The sequence below is a fragment of the Chionomys nivalis genome, chromosome 12 (assembly GCF_950005125.1).
Source record: "Chionomys nivalis chromosome 12, mChiNiv1.1, whole genome shotgun sequence".
NCBI lineage: Eukaryota > Metazoa > Chordata > Mammalia > Rodentia > Cricetidae > Chionomys > Chionomys nivalis.
The window spans coordinates 56,448,535-56,476,130 of NC_080097.1; the positions used below are offsets into that span (position 1 = coordinate 56,448,535).

Sequence of the window (27,596 nt, forward strand, 5' to 3'; positions counted from 1 at the left end):
CTTATTATTTTGAATTTCCATATGAATTTTAGCATAGATTTTCCTATTTCTGCAAAAACTGTTGTTAGAATTTGGATAGAGATCATTAATCTCTTGCTCATTTAGGGTGGTACTGATGGCATCAAATGCTCTAATCCATAAACATGGGATAAATTTCCACTTACATTTTCTTTAATATCTTTCAGAAAACTTCTGATTTCTCTATATATGTTTTCCACCCACTTTGGTTAATTATTTTATGCCTTGGATGTTTTGTCTGCCAGTACATCTGTGTACCATGTGAATGCAGTGCCTACAGAAGTAAAAAAAAGGGTGATGGATCTCTTGGAACTGGAGTTACAGATGATTGTGAACACCATGTGGGTGATGAGAATTTAGCCTGGGACCTCTGGAAGAGGTGCCAGTGTTCTTAGTTGCTAAGCCATCTTTCCAGCCCCATGCTGGTTCTTTTAATTTTCTCTGTTTTTTTTCTTTTTCGCTCTCTGTTTTTTGTTTTTTGTTTTTTTTTTTTTTGTCTTTTGAAATAGGTTTTCTCTGTGTAGCCTTGGCTGCCTTGGAACTCACTGTAGACCAGGGTGGCCTCAAACTCAGAGATCTGCTTGTCTCTGCTTCCCAAGAGCTGGGATTAAAGGCGTGCACCACCACTGACCAGCATATTGGTTAATTCTTAAAACATGTTTTTCTTGATACTACTGTAACAAAATTGCACTCTTCATTTCTTTGTAAAATTTCCATTATCATGTAAAATGAACTGACTTTGTTGACAGGTTTTCTGTCACATGGTAGACAGCCAGTAGAAACTAACAAGGAAGAAAGATTTGTTTCTAGAGGTTTTGATCAAAGGTTGGTGGGACCCACTGTGTGGGCCTGAGATGAGACAGAATACCATGGGTGAGGGAATGTGTGGCAGAGGCTGCTTACCTCAAGGCAGCTAGGAAGAGTGGGACAGAAGACGCCTTCAACTAGTCCCAACCTCCCAAAGTTTACATCCTTTCCCAATACCAACACTAAATTATGAGTCCATCACTGGATTAAGACATTGCTTGTGTTAAAGCACTCATCTCAATTACTGCATCCATGGTTGAGAATCATGCCCTCTAAAAACATAACATGTTGACTTTGTATCCTGCTGATTTTGCTAAATTTATTTATTAATTGTAAGTTTGCAGCCTTTTAAAATGTTTTTTACATGTTAGATCAAATTATCTATGAACAAGAACTATTTTAAAATTGCTTCTCTAAGATGGAAATTCGTGTTTAAGTGGTCTGCTATGAGTCCAGTACTCTGCTGAATAGAAAGGCTGAAATTGCCTTAGTTTTTATTTCTGATCTTAAGGGAAAGTGTTTTTGTCACAGTGTATAGTAATTTCCTTTTATGCCTAGACTTTTTTTTTTATCTGTAGTCACTATAGTTATTGTAATTTTATGTTTTACATTTGTGTGTATGTGGTATATGTGTGTAGGCATGTACATGCCATAGTACACACATGGAGGTCAGGGCAGAACTTGATGGATATATAACAATTTGTTATAATTCACTTAGCTATCTATGCATCTTAAAGAAATCCTGGCTTTGGGGGCTGAAGATATAGCTCAGTTGGTAAAATGTTTGCCATACAAGCTTGAGGACCTCAGTTTGATTCCCAGCACTAATAATAATAATAATAATAATAATAATAATAATAATAAAAAACAGGCATGGTGGTACATGCTTGTAATCCCAGTACTGAGGAAACAAAGACAAGAGGAGCTCCACGTCTCACTGGCCAACCAGCCTGCCTACCATAATATGTGTGCCCCAGGTAGCACTGAAAAATAATGTCCCATAAAAAATTTTCTTGGCTCCAGAGGAATGACACCTGTGTTTTATCTCTGGCCTCCATGTGTGTACACCACACACATACACAAGTGCATGCATACATGCATATTCCACAAATATGGACAGCCTCCCCCCAAACCCTAGCATTTAAAAGAAAAATTTCAAAATAGTTTTAAATGTTTACTTTCATTTCTTTGTATTCCACATGAGACTTAACAGTGAAAGGGGAACATGATAACAGGTCGTTCTTGTTAGTAGGAGTCACTACAGGCCTTGGTTGGAAGTTACTGTCTCTCTTACATACAGGTGGTTCTGAAAAGACCCTGTAGGACTGCCCTCTTTGCATGCCTCCTTTGTGGAAGAATTCTTTCAGTTGACCTTTAAACTACCCACCACCACTCTACCCTTGTGAGATCACCTGAAATCACCTCAACCACTGGCTGCTCCTTGCTTTGGACAATAAAGCTTAGGCCTGACTAACGTAATCCTTCAAACCCAGGAAAATAAGAATTTCTTAAATTGGGAATGCAGACCCTACCACTATCCTTAGTGCTATTTCTCATTCTGAGTTTCTTAAATAGGACCAAGATGCTGCTTAAGCAGATTTCACCTGGAAATAATATGTTAGCCTCTTTATCTTAGAAGCAGTTGTTATCTCAAGAAGCCCTTCTCTTGATTTTCACTCCAGCTAGAAGTGAAAAGAAGGCTGCTTTACTCCTCCTCAGACTAATGACTCCAACCATCTCCCCTACCATCTTTTCTCTCATGCAGGAACAGGAAATTCCTTTTCTTCTGGTGATTAAAGCATTACCTATGAACTAAGGTGATACTGTACCAACACTTACCCTGCTTCATAAGTCGCTAGGCCTTCTTTGACAAGCTGGGCATTAATACTAACAGCAGTTGCTCCAGGAACCCGAGAATCAAAAAGCTCAACCAAGAGCACATTATTTTCCAGAATCTCTGTAAAATCATTAAAACTAGTTTGGGAAAGAAAGACATGTGCTACAAAGTGCACTAAATTAGTAAATTTGTCTTCTAAAAATTGGAAGCAACTTCTGACTTTTGCATATATGAGATTTCTGGCTGAATAATGTTAGCTTTCGTAGGAGTTAGAGCACTATTCTGAAGCCACAGTGATTTACCTTAGTGTACAGCATGTAGAGAGTACTACAAATTTTACATTAGGCTATCATGTGCTATTTGTTGTATAATGAACCAAAAGCAGTTTAAGGTTTTTGGATTTATAAAAATTAATATATATTCAAAGGTTTTATATCCAAATGTTAAGCAGCAGCTATCCAAGTTAAAATTGTTCCAAACTCAGAAGAATTTGCTCAAGGACTAGGAGGACTTTGCTGTTCATCTCAGAGAAGCCAGATGTAAAAATTCTATACACCAAGGTTGCAATTTCTATAATTATATTTCTCTTCAACTGAACCATTTCTTCTAAATACTTTCTTTTATCAACAAAGTTATCATAGACACTGCATGACTTTTAAGCTATTAATCCTTCAGAAGTTTATCTCAGCTCCTTTTCACTACAAACAGAATCCTCTTACGGTAGTTGGATTCATTCATGACTGTGACAGAGCTGAAAAGCCACTACAGATCTTCTTTAAATAAACACAGCCTATGTATTTCATATACCAGGGCTCACCAAACCCAACACTGATTTTGTTATTTGGAAAAGATAAAAATTGCATACAAACAAACATATGTATGTATATACATGTGTGTGTATTTTTTATCTAAGATTCACATTTCCTTATTGACAATCTTTAGGACCAGATATGTTTGGAGATTCAGAATTCTTCAGTCTAAAGAATGCACACACACTATATACAATGAATACTCAAAATGGACTGAGGGGCAAGCAGACAACACCCATTTCTGTCTTGAAGCAGCATGTGTATTTACTGAAAAGGAGACAAAGGCTCCCCAATTCAGATAAAAGCACACACATCATAACAGACTCAGTCATCCAACTTTTGATTTTCAGAACTTTTGTTAGAAAACTGGGCTAGTGGTCATCTAGGGGTGTAGACCTGAAAATATGTAAAACTGGAATAACATTTTTCAAAATATGGAGAGAACCTACAACTGAATGGGACAAATTAAAGGAAAAAAACCCCAAGTAACCAAGGAAATAAACAAAAGCTATTTACTCACCAAGTTCTGCCTCTCTTCACTTGCATAAGATTAAACCTTAGACCCAGTAAATGCAGATAAATAAGCTAATTTTTGGCTTTATGTTTGCAAAAGGCCACAGTAAAGGTGGGTTGATGATTTCATTGTTTTAAAAGGGAACTGATTATGTTGCTGACACTGGCCTCAAGTCTCTGGCCCCAGTGATTCAAGTAGCAGAGACTATAAGGTGCAAACCATTATCTATCATAAGGATGACTAGTTTTCAAAGGTATGAATTTTTTCTTCCTGATGTGCTTTGACTGCAAGGCTTAACAGAGATTAGAATTCCCCCAGTCCTAACTCTAAATGAATGTTATTTCTCATTATTACTATTATCTAGGCACACTGAATTTATTCTAAAATATGACCATTATTATATAATGTTAATTTTATTTAAATACTACTAATAATAGACAAAGATAGAAATAGCTTACTAATAACAGAACATGTCACAAATTTGTCTTGAGTCTTTTCTTCAAATTTTTCTTTAGCCTTTTTGGACCACTGTGTTCTTTTACTTGGTTCAATATATGCCAGCTTACATTTAATTGCCTGTATCAAATGAAATTCCACTATTAAGAATATGAACTTATATTTTTGGTAGTGAGCCTAGCCTTCAACAGCTGAATCATCTCACGACAGGCAGATCTCTGTCAGTTTGAGGCCAGCCTGGTCTACAGAGTGAGTTCCAGGACAGGCTCCAAAAGCCTGTCTTGAGGGGAAAATATATACATATATATATCTTAATTATTAGTTATTTCAAAGTTTTACATAAAGATAGAAAACTAATATTTCCATAGCTTGGTTGGCACAACACTAGAAAAGCATGCTTGAGGTCCTAGATTCTAACTGCAGAACTCCAAATAGATACATAAATAAATCCCTAAACCAAATCAAGTAAAACCCTAAAAAAAAAAAATCCTCTAATTCAAACTATTTAAAATTCACAGAATATGTGAAGTACCCATAACTTTATAGATTAAAATAATTGGAATCAACTACTTGGTTGAATGAAATTATTACAATTCATATATACAAGAATGATAAGCATTCATTTAAAAGTAAGACATTTATGATATATTGTAAAGAGAAATGCACACATATAGGACAATTTATATTCATTCTAGAACTGATAAAAATGTGAAAGGTGGATGGGCATGGTAGCTCACACCTTTAATTCCGAAACCTGGGAGGCAGAGGCAGGTGAATCACTTGTGAGTTGAGGCCATCCTGGTTTACATGACTAGTGACAGGTCAGCCAGAGCTCTACAGTAAGACAGTAAAACTGTCTCAAAAAAAAAAAAATAACCCAACAAAAACCATTGTGAAAGATGTATCCCGCAAGAACATATATTAAAAACACTAAATATTTTTGGTTTGCTTTTTTGATACAGGGTCCTACCATGTAACTCTGGCTCATACAGAACTTAGTATATAGACCAGGCTGGTCTTGAACTCACAGAGATCTGTCTACCTCTTCTTGGATGCTGAGATTATAGGTGTCACTATGCCTGGCGGTGGTGGCGCACGCCTTTAATCCCAGCACTTGGGAGGCAGAGGCAGGTGGATCTCTGTGAGTTCGAGACCAGCCTGGTCTACAAGAGCTAGTTCCAGGACAGGCTCCAAAACCACAGAGAAACCCTGTCTCGAAAAACTTAAAAAAAAAAAAAAAAGTTGAATATATTGTAAAATATTTATTTATGCAATGTATGTATTTTTCCTGCATGTTTGTGCATCACATGCATTCTTCGTGCCCACAGAGACCATACGGGGAATCAGAAGCCCTGAGACTGGAGTTACAGATGACTGTGAGCTGCCATGTGGATGCTAGGAATCAAACCAGAGTTCTCGGAAGAGCAGCCAGTGCTCTAAACAACTGAGCCATCTCCCCAGCCTCACTGAATATTCTTGAGTAATTCACTTCTTTATTGCTCATCTGTATTTTCTAGATTCTTTTTATGATACTTCCTATTAAAAAACAAAGACAGACTGTGTTGGTGAGATGGCTCCACAGTTAAGGGTATATGTTCCCAAGTCAGAAAACCTGAGTCTCATCCCTGAAGTCAAGATAATGAAAGCAGAGAACCAATTTCCACAAGTTGTCCTTCTAACTACATGAATGCTATGGCCTATCTGTGTATGTGCACATACACACAAAAGAAAAATAAAATACATTTTAAAAGTGAATAAAGTGACATAAATATTTTTTTTAAAGACATCTTAAAAAATTCAATAACAAGAGAATATAAATTAGAAGTAAGCCTCCTTCTTATCCTACTCCTCAGAGATTATGGTTAAGTATTTTATATATTTGCCCACATTTCTTTCTATTGTAGATCTTTGACTACTAATATAGTAATTAAACAACGGCAAAATTATTTCTGAAATGAACTTTATCACTCAATGTGTCAAGAAACTGAAACTCTTAGCACATTACATGATAGCTCATAAGGATGAATGAATAGCTCCACACCAGTAGGTGCTTATGACTGAAAAATATTAAATGTCTATATTTATTTGGCAACATATATCTATTATTATTACTGCAGAGTTTGGGACTGAACCCAGGGCCTTGTACACGCTAGGCAAGTATTCTACCTTCTAGCTCTATAAAGTGTTTCTTAAAGAGTATTTTATCTATAAAGCAGCACTTAATCTATAGTTCTTTTTTTTTTTTTTTTTTTTTTTTGGTTTTTCGAGACAGGGTTTCTCTGTGGCTTTGGAGCCTGTCCTGGAACTAGCTCTGTAGACCAGGCTGGTCTCGAATTCACAGAGATCCGCCTGCCTCTGCCTCCCAAGTGCTGGGATTAAAGGCGTGCGCCACCACCACCCGGCTAATCTATAGTTCTTATATCAGAAACTTTATAGGTAAAAATAGACATTAACATGGCATTTCTATGTACAAAAACCTTTTATTTCATACTGGATTAATATTCTAGCTGTAGTGCTTGAAACAGGTAAATTACCTTCTCTGGGGGGTCCAGAAACTCATCCTTTATTTTCCGCATATCTTTAAGTGTTATTTTTGCAGTATTACCAAAGTCCACATATTTGACTTCTACTTCCCGATGTCCAGGCAATCCTTTAAAAGTTATGAAATTAGAAATCACAAACATACAGGATCTCTCTGTTGGTCTGGTCTGTACTATAAAGAAAACTTTGGGAAGCTCGACTATGCAGAAACTTGAATAAGGATAAACTGATTCATATGAAATCATCCAAGTGGATTGCCAAAGCTTTAGATTTCCTAAGAATACATACAGGGTTATGAAACTTGTTGCTATCATTTTTAAGCAGAAAGATGAATGCAGCAACATATCACTACAACAGAGGAAGGAATCCAGTGTTACTGACTGACTGGAAGATGTGGAGAGGTGGCACAGCACAGAACTCAAAATGACACTTGTAGAAGTTAGTCTGTGACAGCAAACATCCAGGATGGCTGAGGTGGTGGAGAAATCTCCCAGTCTCCTACATGCAACCCCTAGGTTAGAAGTCTCAATTCTTCCAGCATCATGATTTTTTTACTCTTCAAGACTCTGAGATGTAGCAATGGAGAATGGTAGCACCAAAACAGGAGTAGTTTAAAGTGATAAAATAGGGAACAGGGGCTCTCATACAGAGGAACAACGAAGTGTATTGTAAGGTGACAAGTCTCAGAACAACAAATGTGTAACAATCTTAGAGACTAAGCACTGTCAGTGAGGGAAAACAATGGAAGAATGCTTCCATGGTTTAGAGATACAACAAAACTAAGATTATCCTAAAGGCTTAATCATACAAAAAATTTTGAGGTATTAGGAAAATGTATAAATTAAAAGAAAATAATGTAAGTGAAAATCTGTCCTTCTACCCCAGCTTCCACAGCAGCTAAGATTACAGACAGGACCATAACACCTGGCTTTACTTTTAACTTTTTATCATTTCATTTTGTAATGTTCTTGCTGTTGTTTCTGAGACATGAGATACAGTCATATAGTTCAGGTTAGCATTGAACTTGCTATGTAGCTGAGGATGACTTTGAAATGATTCTCCTCTTTATGCTTTCTAAGTGCTGGAATTAGAGGTGTGAGCTATCATGCTGGGCTCTAATTCTATTATTTGTGAGCTAGATTCAATTACTTAAGGAGAATGTAAAAAATGTACAGAAAGAAAGAGACAATTAAATAATAAAACAATTTCCCTAGGAAAATTAAGTAATAAAACAATTCAGAAAGAAGTTAAGAGATTTGTACCTTAACAAGCAAACAAAAAAGCAAGAAACAGAGAGAAAGATAGAGACAGCCAACTTTCAAGAATGGTTTTTTGCTGCTCTGTGTCATCTACTGGTTTTCTACCCAGATTCCTGATGATTAATTCCTAATCAAGCAAATCAAATTCCAGTAGCCAGAGACTCACCTCTTAATATTACCACTGCCTTCTAAAGACATATGACAGAGCACAGGGCAAGAGAAGGTAACACCACCTCCATGGTTTACTTTCTAACAGCTCAGAAGATGCTACCCTTACACACGACATTTCCCTGTGGAAACAACATGCACTTTCCTACCGATGACTTTTGCACGATACCAAATTCCATCTTCAAATTTTGCTACACATGCTTGATCTTGAATAGGACAAAGGATTTCTAGATTTTCTTCATCTTCTCCTTTATAGAATTCCTCAATTGTCTTTAAAAGAGATAAAAAGTCCAGGTTCTCCATCTGAGAAAGAAAGGGATATGGCACTGTAGCTTAATAGAAAATAGAAACTCAAATGTTGAATTTATTATAGTCACTCCTCAGAAACTCATAAACTTTAGACCCGACATTCAATATAGATCTATCAATCAGGCAGGCATTGTGTAATTTATTTTTGAGACTTTCAGAATTGGTATAAAATTATTATGTGTAGATGTAATAAAACTAGAATTCTATTCAATAAGGTAACTTCTTCCTGCATGTTCATCAAGACATGTCTGTATATATACACTTTTGTTTTTAGTAGAACTTAGTCATACTGTACATAAAATTTGAAGATTTTTATATTATGTGTATGGGTGTTGTGCCTGCATGAATGTCTGTGCACCACATGCATACATGATACCCATGGGAAGCAGGAGAGGGCATTAGAATCTCCTGGAATTGGCATTACAGATGTTTGTGAGCCACCATGTGGGTACTGGAAACTGAATCTTGGCCTTCTAAAAAAACAGCCAGTGCTCTTAACCACTGCATATCTCTCCAGCTCACTGCATGCACAGTTTAGTGAGCAGCATTTTCACCAATTCTCAGTTTACTTCAGTAAACGTTCCTTTCCTACTAATGTTTCTAGGTCATATTTAGTTTTCTCTAAATGATCTGAATGGTTATGTATTAAGATTATATAACGCTTCTGGCAGTGATCTCAGGAATTCATAAACTAACTCTAGAGGCTAGCACAGCCCTCTTTTAAGAATAACTTTTCCAGGGTGGGGGCTGGAGAGATGGCTCAGTGGTTAAGAGTACATGCTGCTCTTGTAGAGGACCCAAGTTCTGTTCTGGCAGCAATATCAGGGGGCCTCCAAATTCAGGAGAATTCATAGCTTCTGGCTTCTCCCACCACTTGCACTTATAAGCACACCCCACATACATAAAATTAAAATAATAAAAATACATTTTGAAAAACTAACCTCTTATGGGCCAGTGAGATGAATCAGCAGGCAAAAGTATATACTGCCAAGTCTGCCAATCTATTTTTTTGTGATCCATATGGTGGGAGGAGAGAACCAATTCTGGCAAGTTGTCCTTTGATCTCCACATTTACACCATTAAAAAAAAATCAAAGCAGGAAGAGGGGAGGAAGTGGGAACTAGGATTGGTATGTAAAATGAGAAACTATTGTTTTTTTTAAAAAAAAATATATATATATATATAAATCAGGGCCTCCTTTTCTGTAGAATTTTCCACCTTCTGGGTTTATATGTGTTAGTTAGCGTTTATTATTGCTGTGAAGAGATTCTATGACCATGGCAACTCTTAGAAAACATTTATTTGGGGTGGCTCACTTAACAAGTTTCAGAGGTTTAGTCCATTGTTATTATGGCAGAGAGCATGATGTCCGTGCAGGCTGATGTGGTGTGGAAATAGCTGAGAGTCCTACACCTTGCAGGCAACAGGAAGTCGACTGACTCACTGGGTCATATTCTGAGCATAGGAAACCTTAAAGTCCACCCCAAAGTGACACAGTTCCTCTAACAAGCCATACCCACTCCTACAAAGCCACACCTCCTAATAGTCACTCCCTATGAGATTATGGGGACAATATTACATTCAAAGTACCATAATGTGGTTACATCCTTATACTACTAAAAATCTTTAAAATCACATTTATGTATGTGTGGGTACATGTATTACACCATTCCTGTGGAGGCTGAACAACTTGAAGAAATCAGTTCTCTCCTACCATATGGTTGTCCAGACCTATCTCAGGTTGTTAGGCTTGGCAGCAAGTTTTTACTGTTGTTATTTTTGTTTGTGTTTTCCTCGATGACCCATCTTGCCAGCATTTTTCTTATGCTACTGAGTAGAGTATAACCGCTGTATCCCCCAAAGTGACCATTATATCCAAAAGTTTGACAGATTTCAGCCAAATCTTTTTGCTTAACTTTTACTGGTGATTTTGTACATTCATGCTACAACACAGGGGAAGATATAATACTTACAACTCACTATTAGTATGTAACTGTGACCATGAGTCTGACTTCTCTCATCAAACAGTAATACTGTATTTCTTGTGCTTACTAAATTAGTCTGATAGCTTTCATGCCACAAATATCCATTTCGTATAATTTAGCTAACATTTTTATTTTTAGTTTTTCGAGACAGGGTTTCTCTGTAGCTTTGGTGCCTGTCCCCGCCGGAACTAGCTCTTGTAGACCAGGCTGGCCTCGAACTCACAGAGATCCGCCTGCCTCTGCCTCCCGAGTGCTGGGATTAAAGGTGTGTGCCACCACCGCCCAGCAACATAAGAATTTTATATGAGGTAACTCATGTAAAGCAATGAGAGGTCAATGATGAGCCTGGTATTTTATCTGATGTCTAAACTAATTGATCAATCACACATCCCAAACTTAATCTGAAAAGTCTTTAATCTACTATGAAGTTGGTACTAACAGTTCTTAGATATTTGTGGTTGGAAGCAGTTTTTCTCGTCTCTGGAGTCTACAAAGTAGCAAAATCATTCACAGGTAAGTACGGTTCCTGTCCTTGCCTACCATTGACTAACTTGTAGGAGAAAGAGATTTTGAATTTGCCATAAATCCTGTAAACTTCCTGTTAAAAGTGCAGCTCCGAAGAAATTTAAATGTACTCAAGAATTGTTTGGCTAATTTTTACTTACTCCTGTTAAACATTTCTACTTAAAAATCTAGGAGTTGGGGATTTAGCTCAGTGTTAGAGCACTTGCTTAGCAAGTGCAAGGCCTTGGGTTTGGTCCTCAGCTCTGGAAAAAACAAACAAAACAAAACTATTAAAAGAACATATACTTACCAACTGAAGGTAAAAATCAGTAGGGCTATTTATATGGCAAACCATGACTGAAACTTCTGTCGTCTCTTCGGGCAAAATGGGTGGATGGTAGCATAAAGTTGTATTTTTTTCACTGTGACTTCTTGGTGATTGTGACCTAAACCTAATTAAAAGCATAAGTAAAGCCGTTCTTATAAAGGTTTTTGGCCTGTACAAACACTGACTGATTTACCATTTTCAATGTCCTCTTCTAATTTAAATTTCTTGGCATGGTTTCCACTTATTCAGCCTGGATGAACAGGAGTTCAATAACAAAGCCTCGGATTTATGCATTTTGGGGCTGGAACTGGTCAAAAGCATTTCATGATTGTTGTGGACTGTGGTGCCTAGGCGAGATCAGTGAAATCTCTGTGGCCTTTCCTAGTCTCAATGCTCCTTTATTTTTCTAAAGGAAACATATGTGGGTCATTTCCGGACTTATCTAGTCACACAGGGCAGAGAGTTAGAACGTTTTGCTGTCTCCATAGTTACTTACATCAACTTAATTTTGGTTTGTGTGAAACAAACAAAAAGGGAAATGCTAAATATCTATGTTAGATTCAGACATTAATTAGATTAGTGATCATGAACCATCCCAAAGGCTAAATAATTTAAGGCAGGAACAGCTAAATTACAATTCTTGGAACTCTTAATAGATTCTTATAAAGTTAACAAAACTCAAAATACATTTAGTATCTATACACATTTTCTATTTTTATTTACTGCGTGTGTATGTGTGTGTGTGTGTAAGGTATGTGTAAAATGAGGGTGTGTTCATGGCACACATGTGGAGGTCAGAGAATAACCTCAGGTATAGGTCTTAGTTTTCCACCGTGTTTGACACAAGATCTCCATTCTCTTGCTGTGTAGGTCAGGCTAGCTGGCCCTTGAGCTCCCAGGGCTTCTCCTGCCTCTGTCTCCCTCCCACCTCCATAGGAGCACTGAGATTGGATGCTTGTGCTGTATGTCCAGAGGTGTTTTTATGTGGGTCTGGGGATTAGAACTCAGTCCCTGAAGTTTGTGTGGCAAGCACTTTTACATAACCACTGAACCATTTTCTCAGCTTTGCCTTAATTTCTTAAATTATACTAAAGGCAATTTTCACAGGTAACTATACTTAGAAAACATGATAGCAATGTTTTGAAACCGCTAAAGTTCAGTTTAAAGGCCACAATAAAATTTTTGAGATTTATTTTATGTGTATGAATGTTTTATCTGTAAGCATGTATGTACACCACATGCATGCCTGGTTCCCTCAGAGACCAGAAGAAAGAATTAGATCCCCTGCAACTGGAGTTACAGATGGTTGTGAGTTACCATGTGGGTGCCAGAACCACGGTCCTCTGTAAAAACAGCACATAGTCTTAAACACTGAGCCATCTCGCCAGCATGAGCCCATGATTTTTTTTTTTTTTTTTTTTTTTTTTTTTATTCATCATCACTATTTGAGTCAGGGGCTCATGTAGACAATCCTGGCTTTGATTTTGCTATGTAGCTAAGGATGACCCTGTATTTCTGATCTTCCTGCCTTTACATCCTAGGTAAAGTACTAGGGTTATCAGAATGGCCACTGTGACTAGTTCATACAGTACTAGGGGTTGAACCTAGGGCTTTGTGCATGCTAGGCAGACACTCTAACAAGTGAGTTATATGCCTAGGCCAGATTTCTTTATTCTTAAAACCTTTCTTTTCCTATTTATAGCTATAATCTACTTTTATGTTTCTGTGTATTCTGCCTCCAGGTAAGTGTATGTACCACATGTGTGTCTGTTGTCTAAGGAGAGTAGAAGGAGGCCTGGGAGTTACAGATAATTCTGAGCTACCTTGTGGGTGCTGGGAACCAAACTGTATGTGTTCTGTAAGAGCAGCTTAGGCTTTAACTGCTGAGCCATCTCTCAAGTTCATATCACTTCAATCTTGAAGAATATTTAACAAGTTACTTACCTTGCTAGTTCCATAAAAACCAATGCATCTCTGAGAGACACAGGCATATCGCTGCTGATTTTATTTGTTGGTGGTTTCTGCAGATCAACAATAAGCACATCATCTTCCTCTCCAAAAGTTTTCATTAAAACAGCCTTGTTATTTACCATTTTCAAAAATTCTACTTTTGCTTCCTTTTCCCAGCCTTCACTCTATGGGAAAAAATATAAAATTCCAAAGTAGTAATTACAGTTAGGTCTAATGTTACAGTGTTGGATGAAGTTTTACACCAGCACAGTGCAACTTTAAGTAAAGACACTGAACCAATCATGCATTTAGGAAACAGCTGAGACCATAAACTAAGAGCAGTCTATATATGCACAATACTGACATACTATAATCTATAGATACAACCTTAAGATAGCTGTAAGTTTTTAAGTCCCTTTAGAAGAGTAAATGATAACTGGGGCTGGAGACAGGCTCAATGGTTTGCAGTACTTGCTGCTCTTGCAACTGGGGTTTGATTCCCAGTCCCCACATGGTGGGTCATAACCATCTGTAACTCTAGTTCCAGGTGAATCTGTTACATACAGACAGGGGAACACTTACATACATGGAGGCCAAACGTTCATAAGCATAATATAAAATACTTCTACAAAAATATTAATGAAAATTATAATGACTTAAAAATACAGTATGTTGAATATGAATTTTCCACTTAAATTACAAAACTCCAAAAGTTAATTCTGAATTCTGAGTTTAAGACCACAGTACTGTAACAGTATAAGAGACTAAATAAGGGACACTAAATATTGGCAGCATAGCACAAAGATCCTTGTGCCCACAGATCTCCAGAGAAACCAGGAATGTTAAGCACATAGGATTGTCTTTCCAATGGGGGAGATAATAAACCTTTTTTTCAGCATTGTTTGTCATAGCCAGAACCTGGAAACAACCTAAATGCCCCTCCACTGTAGAATGGATAAGGATAGTGTGGTACATTTACACAATGGAGTACCACACAGCAGAAAAACATGACGACAGCTTGAGTTTTGCAGGAAAATGGATGGAGCTAGAAAACATTATTTTGAGTGAGGTAACCGAGACACAGAAAGACAATTATCACATGTACTCACTCATAGGTGGTTTTTAAACATAAAGCAAAGAAATCCAGCCTACAAACCACAACCCCAGAGAACTTAGACAACAATGAGGACACTAAGAAAGACTTACATTGATCTAATCTACATGGGAAGTAGAAAGTAGAAAAAGACAAGATCTCCTGAATAAATTAAGAGCATGGGGACCTTGGGGGAGGATTGAAGGGGGAGGGGAGAGACAGGGAGGGGAGCAGAGAAAAATGTAGAGCTTAATAAATATCAATAAAAAATGTATAATAAAATTTAAAATAGAATGCTACACAAGCCCTGAATAAAAATATGAAGAAAGGGGGAAATGTCTAGAAATATACAGCATCCAATTTCCTGATTCATTTTGACAAAATTGATCCTAAAATGTAGTGTTTTACTTGGATATTTCATTACATTCATACGAACTTTCTTGAACTCAAATTTTCATTAAAATATTTCAGCTATGAAAGCTGGAGGCTTACAGCACTAACAGTACATAAGCAGAATGTGTTTGTCAAGACATAACTCATTCTTTCAGACTAGCTCAATTTCACTGGCAACACAACTAAAACTCCAACAGCCTTTGAGGGAAGACTCACTTTCCACTCCACTTACAGAATTGTATGGCACGATGTCCTTCAAGGAGCACAGGTGTGCTAAAGGGAGGATGTCTTTCAGCAGCTCTTCGCTATATGGTTCAGACTTCCTCAGAAGCAGACAGAATTCACTTAGTGTAATACGTTGTTCACCAACATGCTCTGGTCGCATGTGTGTGTCACCAACTCTGGGAAGAAGTAATATGGAGAATAAGATTTCACTAGGCACGGTCATGCATGCCTTTAATCTCAATACACAGGAGGTAGAAGCAGAGGCAGATGAATTCTTGCTGGTTTGAAGCCAACCTGGGTTGCTATAGTGAGTACCAGGCCAGTCAGTGCTACACAGTTAAGACCTTGTCTCAAGAAAGATAAAAAAAAAAAAAATAATAATAATAATGTTTCAACCTTTGAATGTCTTTTCTCCTTTACAAGGTATGTACTTCTATGAATTAACCTGAAGTTAAATCTTGCCAAAATGTATATTCTAAAGTAATACTTTTTATTAATTATTGTATTATTATTATAAACAAATTATTTTACTACATAGAATTAAATATTGACTACCTTTATTTGAACTTATTCAACTTAAACTTAAAGAGAATGACCCACTGTCTCATATGAACACATTTATATATATATATATGTATATATACATTCATATTTATGAAACTGTGAGCATTAAATAAAGTAACCATGCTACAGGCAATAGTGGTTCTCACTACAAAACCATTTCAATTTCTTTCCCTAAGACCCAGGCAAAGAGTTTTTAAAACCTATAGTGAGTTAGACAGCATGACTCTTAAACATCCTTTAATGAATTTACAGCAGTAAGATTAAAAATTTAAGCCGGGCGGTGGTGGCGCACGCCTTTAATCCCAGCACTCGGGAGGCAGAGGCAGGCGGATCTCTGTGAGTTCGAGACCAGCCTGGTCTACAAGAGCTAGTTCCAGGACAGGCTCCAAAACCACAGAGAAACCCTGTCTCGAAAAACCAAAAAAAAAAAAAAAAAAAAAAAAAAAAAAAAAAAAATTTAGCCAATCACTAGTAGCTATTAATACTTTATTTAGAACCATCCGTACTTTATCCCCCGCTCTGAGACAACATAAGATACACATCTAGAGCACATAAAAAAGCTCTTTTTCAAGTTCATCTTCTAATAATACTGATAAAGGACAGTATTTAACTTACTTTGTAAGACAAATATACAGCAAAACAATAAAACTTGTTGCTTTATTGTTTTGGAAATGATAGCTCTTTAACTGTTACTGATTCCCTCCTTCCCCCCTCCCCTCCTCATTCCTCCCTTCCTTCTTTCACTCCTCTTTCCCACAAATGTTTCTAAGCAGGCCAAGAACATAAAATAATCACAAAGATTCATACCCTGTGATGATCAGGACTTCAGAATTTCCAAAATCTACCATGAATATCTGTATTACTGAAATTTCACAGACTGAGAATTTGGTTGAACTACATGGTTTTCTAATATTTTTAGTTTTTGTTGGAATTATTTCAGTGATAATTCCTCGACACCACATTCTATTCTCAATACTGTTGACAAATATTCTTGCGCCTAATAGGAGAGACAAATCATTAATGTTTATTTAAAAAGACATCAAGTAAAGCTCTAACTTACAAATATGTATCTTAGTTTTCCAACTAAGAAATCTTAATTCATTGATTTATTAAATTATACAGTACTGCCAAGTGCTGTAAGAATAAAAGGTAACACACTGTGGCAGTTTCTTTACTAAAAAACTCATAAGCTAATTGAGGGGCTAAAAACACATAAAGTACAAGTTGTTACTCAATGAGGATCTTGTTTCACAAACTATATTAGCATAGTCACATGAGATTGTCTTGCCATCCGAAAGCTAAAGGAACGCCTTTCAGAAATCACTAGCTCACTGTACACGTACGTACACACACACACACACACACACGAATATATTAACTAACATACTTATTTTCTCCTGGTAAAAGCAAGTTAGAATTAAGATACAATGAATGGTAGTATCTGAAATTCCAAAATTAATTAATACTCATTAACAGTGTGATTCAGAAGGGGAGGATAAACTAAGGACTTAGTTCAAATTACTATCCATGAAAAAAAGATTAAGAGGCCTGAAAATGAATGTATCCTATGAGCTGTCAATGTTCTCATCCTTTTGTGTTTTAATCCTCTTGAACTGTACAATAAAATATGGAGTTGTTTTTTTCTTTTTTGAAGAAAGGGTCTTACTATGTAGCTCTGGCTATCCTGAAACTCACTATGTAGACCAGGCTAGCCTTGAACTCTTACAGAGATCTGTCTGCTTCTGCCTCCCCAGTACTGGGGCTTGAATACATTCCCCACTATACTCGACATGAAGGTGGTTCTTTTTACTGTAGGAGACAAAGGTGTGAGGCTCAGAAAATGTCAAATGTGTCATTTTAACATAGTAAGCAAAACAAATTGCCAGGACCAAGCCCTCTCTAATCTAATCTAATTTTTTTTTGGGGGGGGGGAGTTCCCTCAACAAGTATAAGGTTTGCCTCCCCACAGTTTCTTTAAGAGAATTTCCAAAATATTAGGATTTTCTTAAACTCCCTAATAATGTTCAGAAATACAGAAAAGATTAAACATCAGAAAAGAAGACAGTAAAAAGTCATCAAATAGCAGAGATAGGCTTTTTGTCTATTCTGAGGTCAGTTCTCAGAATTGCCTGAAGGGCTTTATTTGCATAAGACACCTTGTATTTGCCATAATTAACTACTGGCTCTGGTTTCCTTCTCTTCCACCCTGGTTCTCTCTTCTCTAAGTAGTTAAGCTTCAACCTCCCATGTACATTAATATATTTCTTCTTCTTCTTCTTCTTCTTTCTTGTTAACCTGTCTCATTACAGAACATTGGCTATAGTCTGGATAGTAGGCAGGAAAGGGTTAACTTAACTTCTTGTCTATCCCAACAAAAGGAGAGAGGCTGCAAGTAGAGCTCTAGTCATAGTGAGGTAGGAGAAACAGGTAAGCTGGAACCCATTCTCTTAACAGTCCTTCATTCTCAAGAGGCCTAGAGAAACTGTCATGGGCTCATTAATGTAAAAAAGCAACTCACATAATGGAGCTGTTATACTCTATGTGTCAAGATTTCATTTTAATATTTAGCAAATTTACATAAATAATTTCAAAGCATTTATGTGAACATTAAAAAAAGAAAAAAATCTTTTAGCAAATCTATGTAGGTTGGCCAAAAATTACATTATTTAAACACAGTTGATTGTATAATCTGGAGGAATCTTTACCTAGCTCCAAAATGTCTGAAGGATCTAGGTGCAAGCTCTTATTGCAAACCTGCTTCATCTTCTTCTCCAACACCGTAGCATCTTTAATTTGAGAATATTTCCGCACATAGAAGTGGCAAGGATGTATTATATGGCTTACAAAAACTAGCTCTGGACCACCTGGGCAAGAATCCATATTTAAAGCATATTATTAAAACATGACCTAGGAAAGAATCATAAAAGGTGAGCATCTGTAATTTCCTAAAAGCAAACAACCCCAAACAAATAAACAACAACAAATAGAAACAAAAACAAACCTGTCTTGTAGCGATGCATTTCTAAAATAATAAGGCCTCAGGAAAGAGTCTAAACCCCAAATCCCCAACAAAACAACTGGATCACGTGTGTGTGTGTGTGTTGTCTGGGACAGAACCCTGGCTGTCATACACATTAGGCAAATGCTCTACCACTGAACTACAAGTGCCTTTACTATCAACTCTTTAGTAACAAGAGCTGCAAACATTTTGTCTAACTGAGAAACATTTTCTATAGGTGGAACAAGTTCATGTAAGGTTATAAAGTCACACTATGTGCTGTAACTCTACCATAAAACTTCAGTGTTTTTTTCTGAACTTGGACCTTAGAATTCTACTAGTAATGATTAGAATACCATGGAGTCCACCAAAACCAGGTCAATGCATATAAATACTTACAAAAGCAATATAGCTTATGGTTACTCTGCATCCAGGTCTTACGAATTAAGTTAAAAGGCAAAATGCCTAGGCAAAGTCACAAAGTACATAGCAACAGTTAGAGAAGTGTGCACTTTGGTGCACATGGAACAGAGAAATTTAATGACAGTGAAATTTGTTATTTATATAGGAATAATTAGTCCAATTGTTTCTACTTCTATAAAAAGAGATCCAGCCGGGCGGTGGTGGCACACGCCTTTAATCCCAGCACTCGGGAGGCAGAGGCAGGAGGATCTTCATGAGTTCGAGGCCAGCCTGGTCTACAAGAGCTTGTTCCAGGACAGGCACCAAAAAACTACAGAGAAACCCTTTCTCGAAAATCCAAAAAAAAAAAAAAAAAAAAAAAAAGAGATCCAAATTATGCTAAGGGGAAATGCCATAAACAGTGTATATGGTATAATGCATTCTGAATTAAAAAAGATAATATATGTGTATTTATTTGCATATACATTAATAAACTATACAAAGAGATAAGAGAACAGAATAAGCACAGGTGGCAAGACAACTGAGAATGTTTCAATATAAACTTAAGAATATTTTCATATATATTTAGCATTTTTGATTACTTAATATATACTTATTTACTGAACAAAGGCTATAAGCTCTACAACTGAAAAGTATAGCTATATGGCAGAAACTGAGCAACAGACCATTTGAACTACCTAATATAAACTACACAGACTATCTTTAATAATACTAAGAATTGGGTAAAAGAAATCTGAGGTCTTGGTAAGGAAGCTGGCCTACCTCCACATAGAAATGGTAGTCTGTGGTCTTAGGCTTGTGTAACCATCTAAAGTAATTCCACAAATGGGTAACAAATAGAATTAACAACATAATTGAAAGTAATAACCATTGAAAATTTTGAAATAGAGTCAATTAAAAGAATAGTGATCAGAAAGGGCTGGAGAGATGGCTCAGATAACTGGATACTCTTCCAGAAGACCAGGATTCAAATCTCAGCACCTACATGGCAACTCACAACTGCAAGGATTATATACATTAGTGACTAACTCTGAGTACCAGCAATGCATCGGTGTCACATTGAAGAAAGAAATAAAAGCACTTCTCCTTGGAGCCATTTAACAAAGAGCAAGTCCAGATTTGAATTCCTACTTCATGCCCCCATGTCTTCTGTTGCATAAATGTGAATATATGCCTACATCTGTATCTGTGTCTGTCCCTCACAAAGGGTTTACTGTACGTACTGAACAGCACAGAAAGCATCACATGGGGAAGGAAAAGGATTCTTTACAGAAATCTTTACAGAAATCTCTAGTAGTCTTACAAGGCTTAAGTCATGGTTTCTTACTCATCTAACTGTCCCAAATAACAAGCATCATTATTTATCAACCAATATCCATAAATGTTGTTTTCAAGACAGGGTTTCTCTGTGTAATTCCCAAAGATTTCTTGCCTCTGCCTCCCCAGTGCTGACATTAAAGGCATACGCCAGCATTGCTTAGCGATTTCAACTTTTATGGTAGGTTTTAGAAGGTTGCTTCAACTTCTGTATTTTCTGCTTTCAGCAAATACACATGCATTATCTGGTTGGGGGGCATGGAAGAGAACATAATTTAAGATTATAGCTATATATTAGCTTAGATCCTAAAAGTTGATTACACGGAAAAATCTGAGGCAAGTAAAGGCTGATTGTTCTCTTAAAGACAGGTTAAGCAAACAGTCTGAGTACACAGTAGGCTAGCAGCCTTAAGTCTTAAATGATCCCAAGGTATATTATTAACTTTGACTATGAGATCCAGCGAAGACTACATCTCTTGTCAGAGGTAACTTTCATAGTACTCATTGTCACATACAACCATCTGTAACTCCAGTCCTAGTGCCTCCATGGTACGGTACCAGGCACACAAGTGATACACAAACATACATGCCGGTACAATACTCACACACATAACACTTTTTTCTTAGGAAAAAAGTCATCAGAGTTCAAAGTGGCCACGAAAGGACACTAGGTCTGATGTCAGTAACAGTTGCCAGGGAGGTGTTTTCTCTTCCTGGATGCAGGTGCTGTGGGAACAAGGAGGTTCCAAAATATGCTAAGTGGGTTAGGAAGACATGATCAGGAGGGTCAAGATTGATCAAGGAGGAGATGGGTGAAAGCAGGGGTAGTACTGGCCACACGTATAGGCAGGAACCTGAAACTTAAGATTCTCCATGAGGCCGGGTGTTGGTGGCGCACGCCTTTAATCCCAGCACTCGGGAGGCAGAGGCAGGCGAATCTCTGTGAGTTCAAGTCCAGCCTGGTCTACAAGAGCTAGTTCCAGGACAGGCTCCAAAACCACAGAGAAACCCTGTCTCGAAAAACCAAAAAAAAAAAAAAAAAAAAAAAAAGATTCTCCATGAGCAAGCATTCTAGATTGGTTAGCATGAAGAATATTTGGAAGTTATCACCCCTATCATGGCACTGGCAAGAATACACAACACAGGAGGATGGGCATGAACATTTCTTAGCCAAAAACTGTAGAGTACTGGCAGAAACAACCTGACAGGAGTGAGCACCCAGGGGCAAAGCATCCAACCACTACCGTCTCGCTGAACCTTATCAATGCTATTAAGTGAAATATACAAGTGTCTTTTGTTGCTGTCTAGTAATATTTCTGTTATTTCAGTTGGCTTCACCCATGCATAATAGTAGATAAAATAAACACGAGCAAAGGCAACACCCAAGAGATTCATACAAAACAAAGCAACAGTAGGAAAAAGGGAAACCAGACAACATATTCATCCTAATAGATACATAAATACAACAAGAAACACGAAAACTATAGGAAACCACCACGACAGCTTCATAATCTTACAACTCAATATTGTAAACTGAAGATAATAAAGCAGATGAAATGCCAGAAAATGATTTCAGTGTCCCATTTTTAAAAAAGAATCAATAACCACACAAATGACTCAGAGGAATAAAGCAAGAAAATCAATTCAAGATCTAGTTTAGAAAAGTAGATTGATACAACAGCAATAGAGAAGCGGGAAAAGAAAATACAGAGAAAAATATTCGCAAAGATATTTAGATTCTTTATTTTTTTATTTTTTATTTTTTTGGTTTTTTTTCGAGACAGGGTTTCTCTGTAGCTTTGGTGCCTGTCCTGGAACTAGTTCTTGTAGACCAGGCTGTCCTCGAACTCCCAGAGATCCGCCTGCCGATGCCTCCCGAGTGCTGGGATTAAAGGCGTGTGCCACCACCGCCCGGCAGATATTTAGATTCTTACAAAGAACCAGAGAGTAAGGAAAAAAAAAAATCAAACAGTTTGGGCTGTATAGATGTCCAAGTGGTTAAGGGAACTTGCTGCTCCCAGCACCAATATAAGGTGTGGTTCACAACCACCTGTAACTCCACTCCAGGAGATCTGATGCCTTATTCTGGCCTCTGAGGGGATACACACATGAGTGCATATACATAGATACATTCACACACACACACACACACAGAAAAAATAAAATAAATCTTTAAAAAAATACATGGTAAAAAGCACATCAATAGATATGACTAAATAAAAGTAAAAATAAAAATTTAAAAATAAAATAAAAAAGTGAAAATAAAAGTAAAAATATTAAGGTTGGAGGACAAAGTTCAGGCAATAATACATTCATACATATATGAAGAAACAAAGAACAAATGAGCATAACCAAAGCTTTTAAGAACTGTGTACTATGTCCAAGAGAATCAAACATAAAGATCCACAGAACAGAAGGAGGGGCTGAGAAGTGTTGAGGGCAAAGGCAAATTATCCAATAAAAATATAGCATAAAAAAAAACTCTGCATGACATATCACAGTCAAGATATTCAAAATAAAAAGCAAAAAGCAAATATTAAAATTTGTAAGGACAAAAGCACAAACTCCTCAACTAAGGCAAACACAGAATAACATCAGATCTTTATCAATAACCCTAAAATCCAGGACAGCATGAAATGGCATGCCAAAATCTGAAAGCAAACAACTGCCAATCAAAATGCGTATATCCAGCAAACCTTCTATTAAAATCTGTGGGAACATATAAAGACATTTAAAAAAAAAGCCCAAACTAAGGCATCAAGCTAGAACTGCAGAAGGTACTTAGCAGAAATACTATACACTGAAGAATAAGGAAGAGTCTTTATCTCAATAAGAAAAAAGAGATAAACACAGGAAATATAGGAAGGGTCCATTATGTCCAACACAATAATGCAGCAGGCCCTAGATACTACTATGAGAAAGAAAAAGAATAAACAGTAACTCAACCAACAATAAAAACAACCCTAACCATGAATAACAGCATAACCCCTCTCAAAAATGACATTAAATGCAAATAGACTTGTGGTGGTTTGAATGAGAATGGCCCCCATAGGCACATATATTTGAATACTCAGTCTCCATTTGGTAGAACTGTTTGGGGAAGGATTAGGAGGTGTGGCCCTGTTGAAAGAGGTGAGTCACTGGGAGTGGGATTTGAGATTTCAAAAGCCCATGTCATTCCCATTGTGCCCTCTATTCCTCATGCTCATGTCTCAAGATGAGAGATACTAGCTACTGCTCCAATGCCATGCCTGCCTGTTGCCATGCTTTCTGCCATGGTGGTCATGAGCTCTAACCCTCTGAAACTATAAGTCCCAAATAAATTAATCTATAAGTTGTATTGGCTATGGTGTCTTATCACAGCAACAAAATAGAATAGTAATCAAGACAGGTTTCAAGTCACCATTTAAAAGACAAATTAGCTGTCTGGATTACAAAGCATATGGCTGTTCTGTTGTCGTCAAAGAAAAGCATCTTATTGACAAAGATATCCATAGACTAGGAGTCAAAGGAGTAAAAATTAAATTGGTATATCTATTATATCTGGTAGACTTCAAAACAAAATTACCTAAAAGATAAAGGTCACTACATAGCAACAAAAGGAACAATTCATAAAGAAATATGACAATTATAAATATATGTATACTAAGTGCTGGTGCTTCTACTTTCATAAAACAAACATTAAAAGGCTTAGAAAATCAGGCAGGTACTGATATAATAATAGTAGACAACTTCAATACCTTTTCATTTAAATTAAAAATCAACAAAGAAACAAGAGTTAAATTATCTCATGCAACAGTTAGACCTATCATTATCTACAGAATATTCTATTGAACGAATATAGAATATACATTCTTCTCAGTAGTCCATGGAACCTTCCATACAATTGACAACATTTTAGAATACAAAGTAGCATATACAATATACACAAGAATTAAGAATTTTTTTGTATTTATCAGAACAGTAGACTAAAGCTAGAAAACAAAAAGAGACATAGATGAAACTATACAAATACCTGGAATCTGAACTCTAGATAAACTGGTTTTACTTGAAGAAATGTGAGAGTAAATTTTAGAAATAAATAAATAAACAAATAAATAAATAAATTAAAAATTTCCTAGAATAAAAGCTGAGTGTGGTGATACATGCCTTTAGTGCCAGTACTCAGGAGGCTATCTCTGGGAGCTTCAGGACAACCTGGCCTACATGGCGAGTTCCAAGTCAGTCAGAGATACAGAGTGAAAGCCAGTCTCAAAATATAACAAAATTTTTAGGATCAAGTGAAAACAGTTTTACAACTTATTAGGCAGTTTTAAGAGCAAGTTTATAGTTACTGAGTATTCATTCACACTAAAAATAATGAGTGACCATACATGGTGTTACACACTTGTAATCCCAGAAGTGGGGAGATGGAGACAAGAGGATCAGGAGATCAAGATTATCTTCACTTATATAGTGAGTTTGAGGCTACTCTGGACTATAAGACCCTGTATCAACTCCCCTACAACCCAAAATTAGACTAAGTTCAAATAACTTAATGGTGTACTTCAAGGTTTCAGAATAACAAAAGCAAGCTAAATTCTTCAGGCAGAAGAAATAATAAATGATCAGCTTAGAATGAAGACTAAACAATACAATCAAAGAATTGGTTCTCTATGAAGATAAATAAAATCGACAAATCCAGACCAAACTAACCAAAAGAGAGGATTGCAAACTAATAAAATTACAAATAAAAAAGAGGGATGTTGTGGTGGTTTGAATGAAAATGGCCCCCATAGGCCTATAGGGAGTGGTGCTGTTAGGAGGTGTGGCCTTATTGGAGTGAGTATGGGCTTTGTTGGAGGAAGTATCACTGGGGGTGGGCTTTGACGTCTCAGATGCTCAAACCAGGTCCAGTGTCTTATTCTTTTCCTGCTATCCACCAATCCAAATGTAGAACTCTCAGCTACCTCTCCAGTACCATGTCTGCTTGTAAGCCACCATGCTTCCTGCCATAATGACAATGGACTAAAAAATTTCTGAACTATAAGCAAGGCCCCAACTAAATGCTTTCCTTTATAAGAGTTGCTGTGGTCATGGTATCTCTTCATAGAAAGAAAAACCCTAAGACAGATTCCAGTGAAATCCAGATGATTACTATAAAATACCTTGAAACATATATTATAAAAAACTGGAAAACCTAGAAGAAAGGGATAAATTACTAGACATACAGGGACTAGCAAAACTAAATCAAGAAGGTATAAACAAACAGATCTATAAGAAGCATTTAGACTGGGGGCTGGAGAGATGGCTCAGATGTGAAAAGCACTAACTGCACTTCCAGAGGACCTGAGTTCAATTCTCAGCAACCACATGGTAGCTCACAAACATCTATGAGGAGATCTGGTGCTGGTGCCCTCTTCTGGCCTGCAGGCATACATGCAGGTAGAACACTGGATACATAATAATTAAATAAAATCTTAATTAAAAGAAGTATTTAGACTGAAGCAGTAATAAGCAGTATCCTTAGAAAAGTTGAGGATTTGATGTATTTACTGCCAGATTCTATCACTGCTGTGCGACAATGGTCAGTACCCTGTCAATTGTATTTTAATAAAATTCTGATTAGCCAGTAGCCAGGCAGGAAGTAGAGGCGGGGCAACCAGGCAGGAAGGAGAGGTGTGGCAACAAGAATTCTGGGAAGAGGGAAGCTTCAGTCTACAGTTGTCACCCAGACACAGAGGAAGTCAGCCACAGAGCAAACAAGATGTGACTGTCTTGCCAAAAAAGGTACCAAGCCATGTGGCTAACACAGACAAGAATTATGGGCTAATATAAGCTATAAGAGTCAATAAGAAGCCTGAGCTAATAGGCCAGTCAGTTTATAATTAATGTAGACCTCTCTGTGTTTATTTGGGACTAAACAGCTGTGTGGGATTGGGCGGGACAAAAACTTCAGACAACATACCACACCTTCAGAAAGACCTCATGTAAATGGAGGCTGTAGTTTAGTTTCCTGTTTGTGCAGACCTGAATAATCACACAGAACTATATTAATTACAATACTGCTTGGCTAATGGTTTAGGCATATTCCTAGCTAGTTTATAACATCTTAAACTAACCCATTTCTAATAATCTATGTATCACCATGAGGCTGTGGCCTACTGGTAAGGTTCTGGTATCTTTCTCCTTCAGCAGCTATATGGCATCTCCCTGACTCTGCCTTCTTTCTCCCTACATTCAGTTTAGTATTCTGCTCTGACATAGGCCAAAGCAGCTTCTTTCATATGTTAATAAAGCATATTCATAGCATCCAGACGTGATTCCCACATCATCTCCCTTTTTCTGTCTAAATAAAGAGGAAAAATTTTACTTTAACATAGTAAAATTACATATAACAAAACAATTATCAAGCAAGAATTAGTTACAATAGTCTATTTATATAAGGCAAAAATTAAGAAAAATATTCTATCATCTATCTTGTCTTTGTGAGTCTAAAGTTTCGTATCTAATTTATCTTTATTATAGCTAAGGAAAGCTATAACTGTCTTCAAAGACCCCAGAAGGTTATAATATTACTTAAGTAAACAGGAAGTGCATTGTAAGCAACTTCCAAAGTTCTAGAAATGACAGAGACATCTCGCTGCTTGGACAGTCACCCAAAGTTCTTTTGTAACATTGGGGCATTCATAGCCTACAGGTCCATAGTATCTGGAAGACTTTTCAGTGAAGCAGGAAATTGAAAGATCTGTTCTGCTTTGTAATGGCAAATTCTGTCAGTCACTTTCTTCTGTGTCCTGCAGAATGTCTGGCAGTTTCTTCTGTGAAACAGAACCCTGAAGGACTGTCTCACCTTCTTTTGACAAGTTCAGCAGTCATTTTTCTGTGGGTCCTGAATGTCCAGTTTATATAGCATACTGTCAAGCAGTCCAGGTAAGAGTAGTTTCTTGCCCAAATGGCTAGCAAACTCCATAAGGAGCCTCTTTGATGCCCATCATCCTCTTGAAGTAGATTGGTGCTGCCAGAAGCAGACATGTCTTACTGTCGAGAAAAGTCTAAGTTCTTAAAACATTTTAAATGCCATATTCCGTAGGTTTTTGAAGTATTGAAGATTATCTA

General features: G+C 37.0%; 1 protein-coding gene across 1 annotated transcript in view; it reads right to left on the reverse strand.

Annotated features, from left to right (window-relative positions):
- Rnf17 (ring finger protein 17) overlaps window positions 1-27,596 on the reverse strand; it is a 121,504-nt gene that overhangs the window by 40,741 nt on the left and 53,167 nt on the right. Inside the window, exons 11-19 of the mRNA XM_057786539.1 lie at window positions 18,466-18,624; window positions 16,568-16,757; window positions 15,204-15,372; window positions 13,480-13,670; window positions 11,518-11,659; window positions 8,559-8,712; window positions 6,976-7,091; window positions 4,444-4,561; window positions 2,665-2,782 (exon numbers count right to left, since the gene is read on the reverse strand). Of these exons, the coding sequence (XP_057642522.1) occupies window positions 2,665-2,782; window positions 4,444-4,561; window positions 6,976-7,091; window positions 8,559-8,712; window positions 11,518-11,659; window positions 13,480-13,670; window positions 15,204-15,372; window positions 16,568-16,757; window positions 18,466-18,624 (1,357 nt within the window). The remainder of the gene's footprint in view (window positions 1-2,664; window positions 2,783-4,443; window positions 4,562-6,975; window positions 7,092-8,558; window positions 8,713-11,517; window positions 11,660-13,479; window positions 13,671-15,203; window positions 15,373-16,567; window positions 16,758-18,465; window positions 18,625-27,596) is intronic.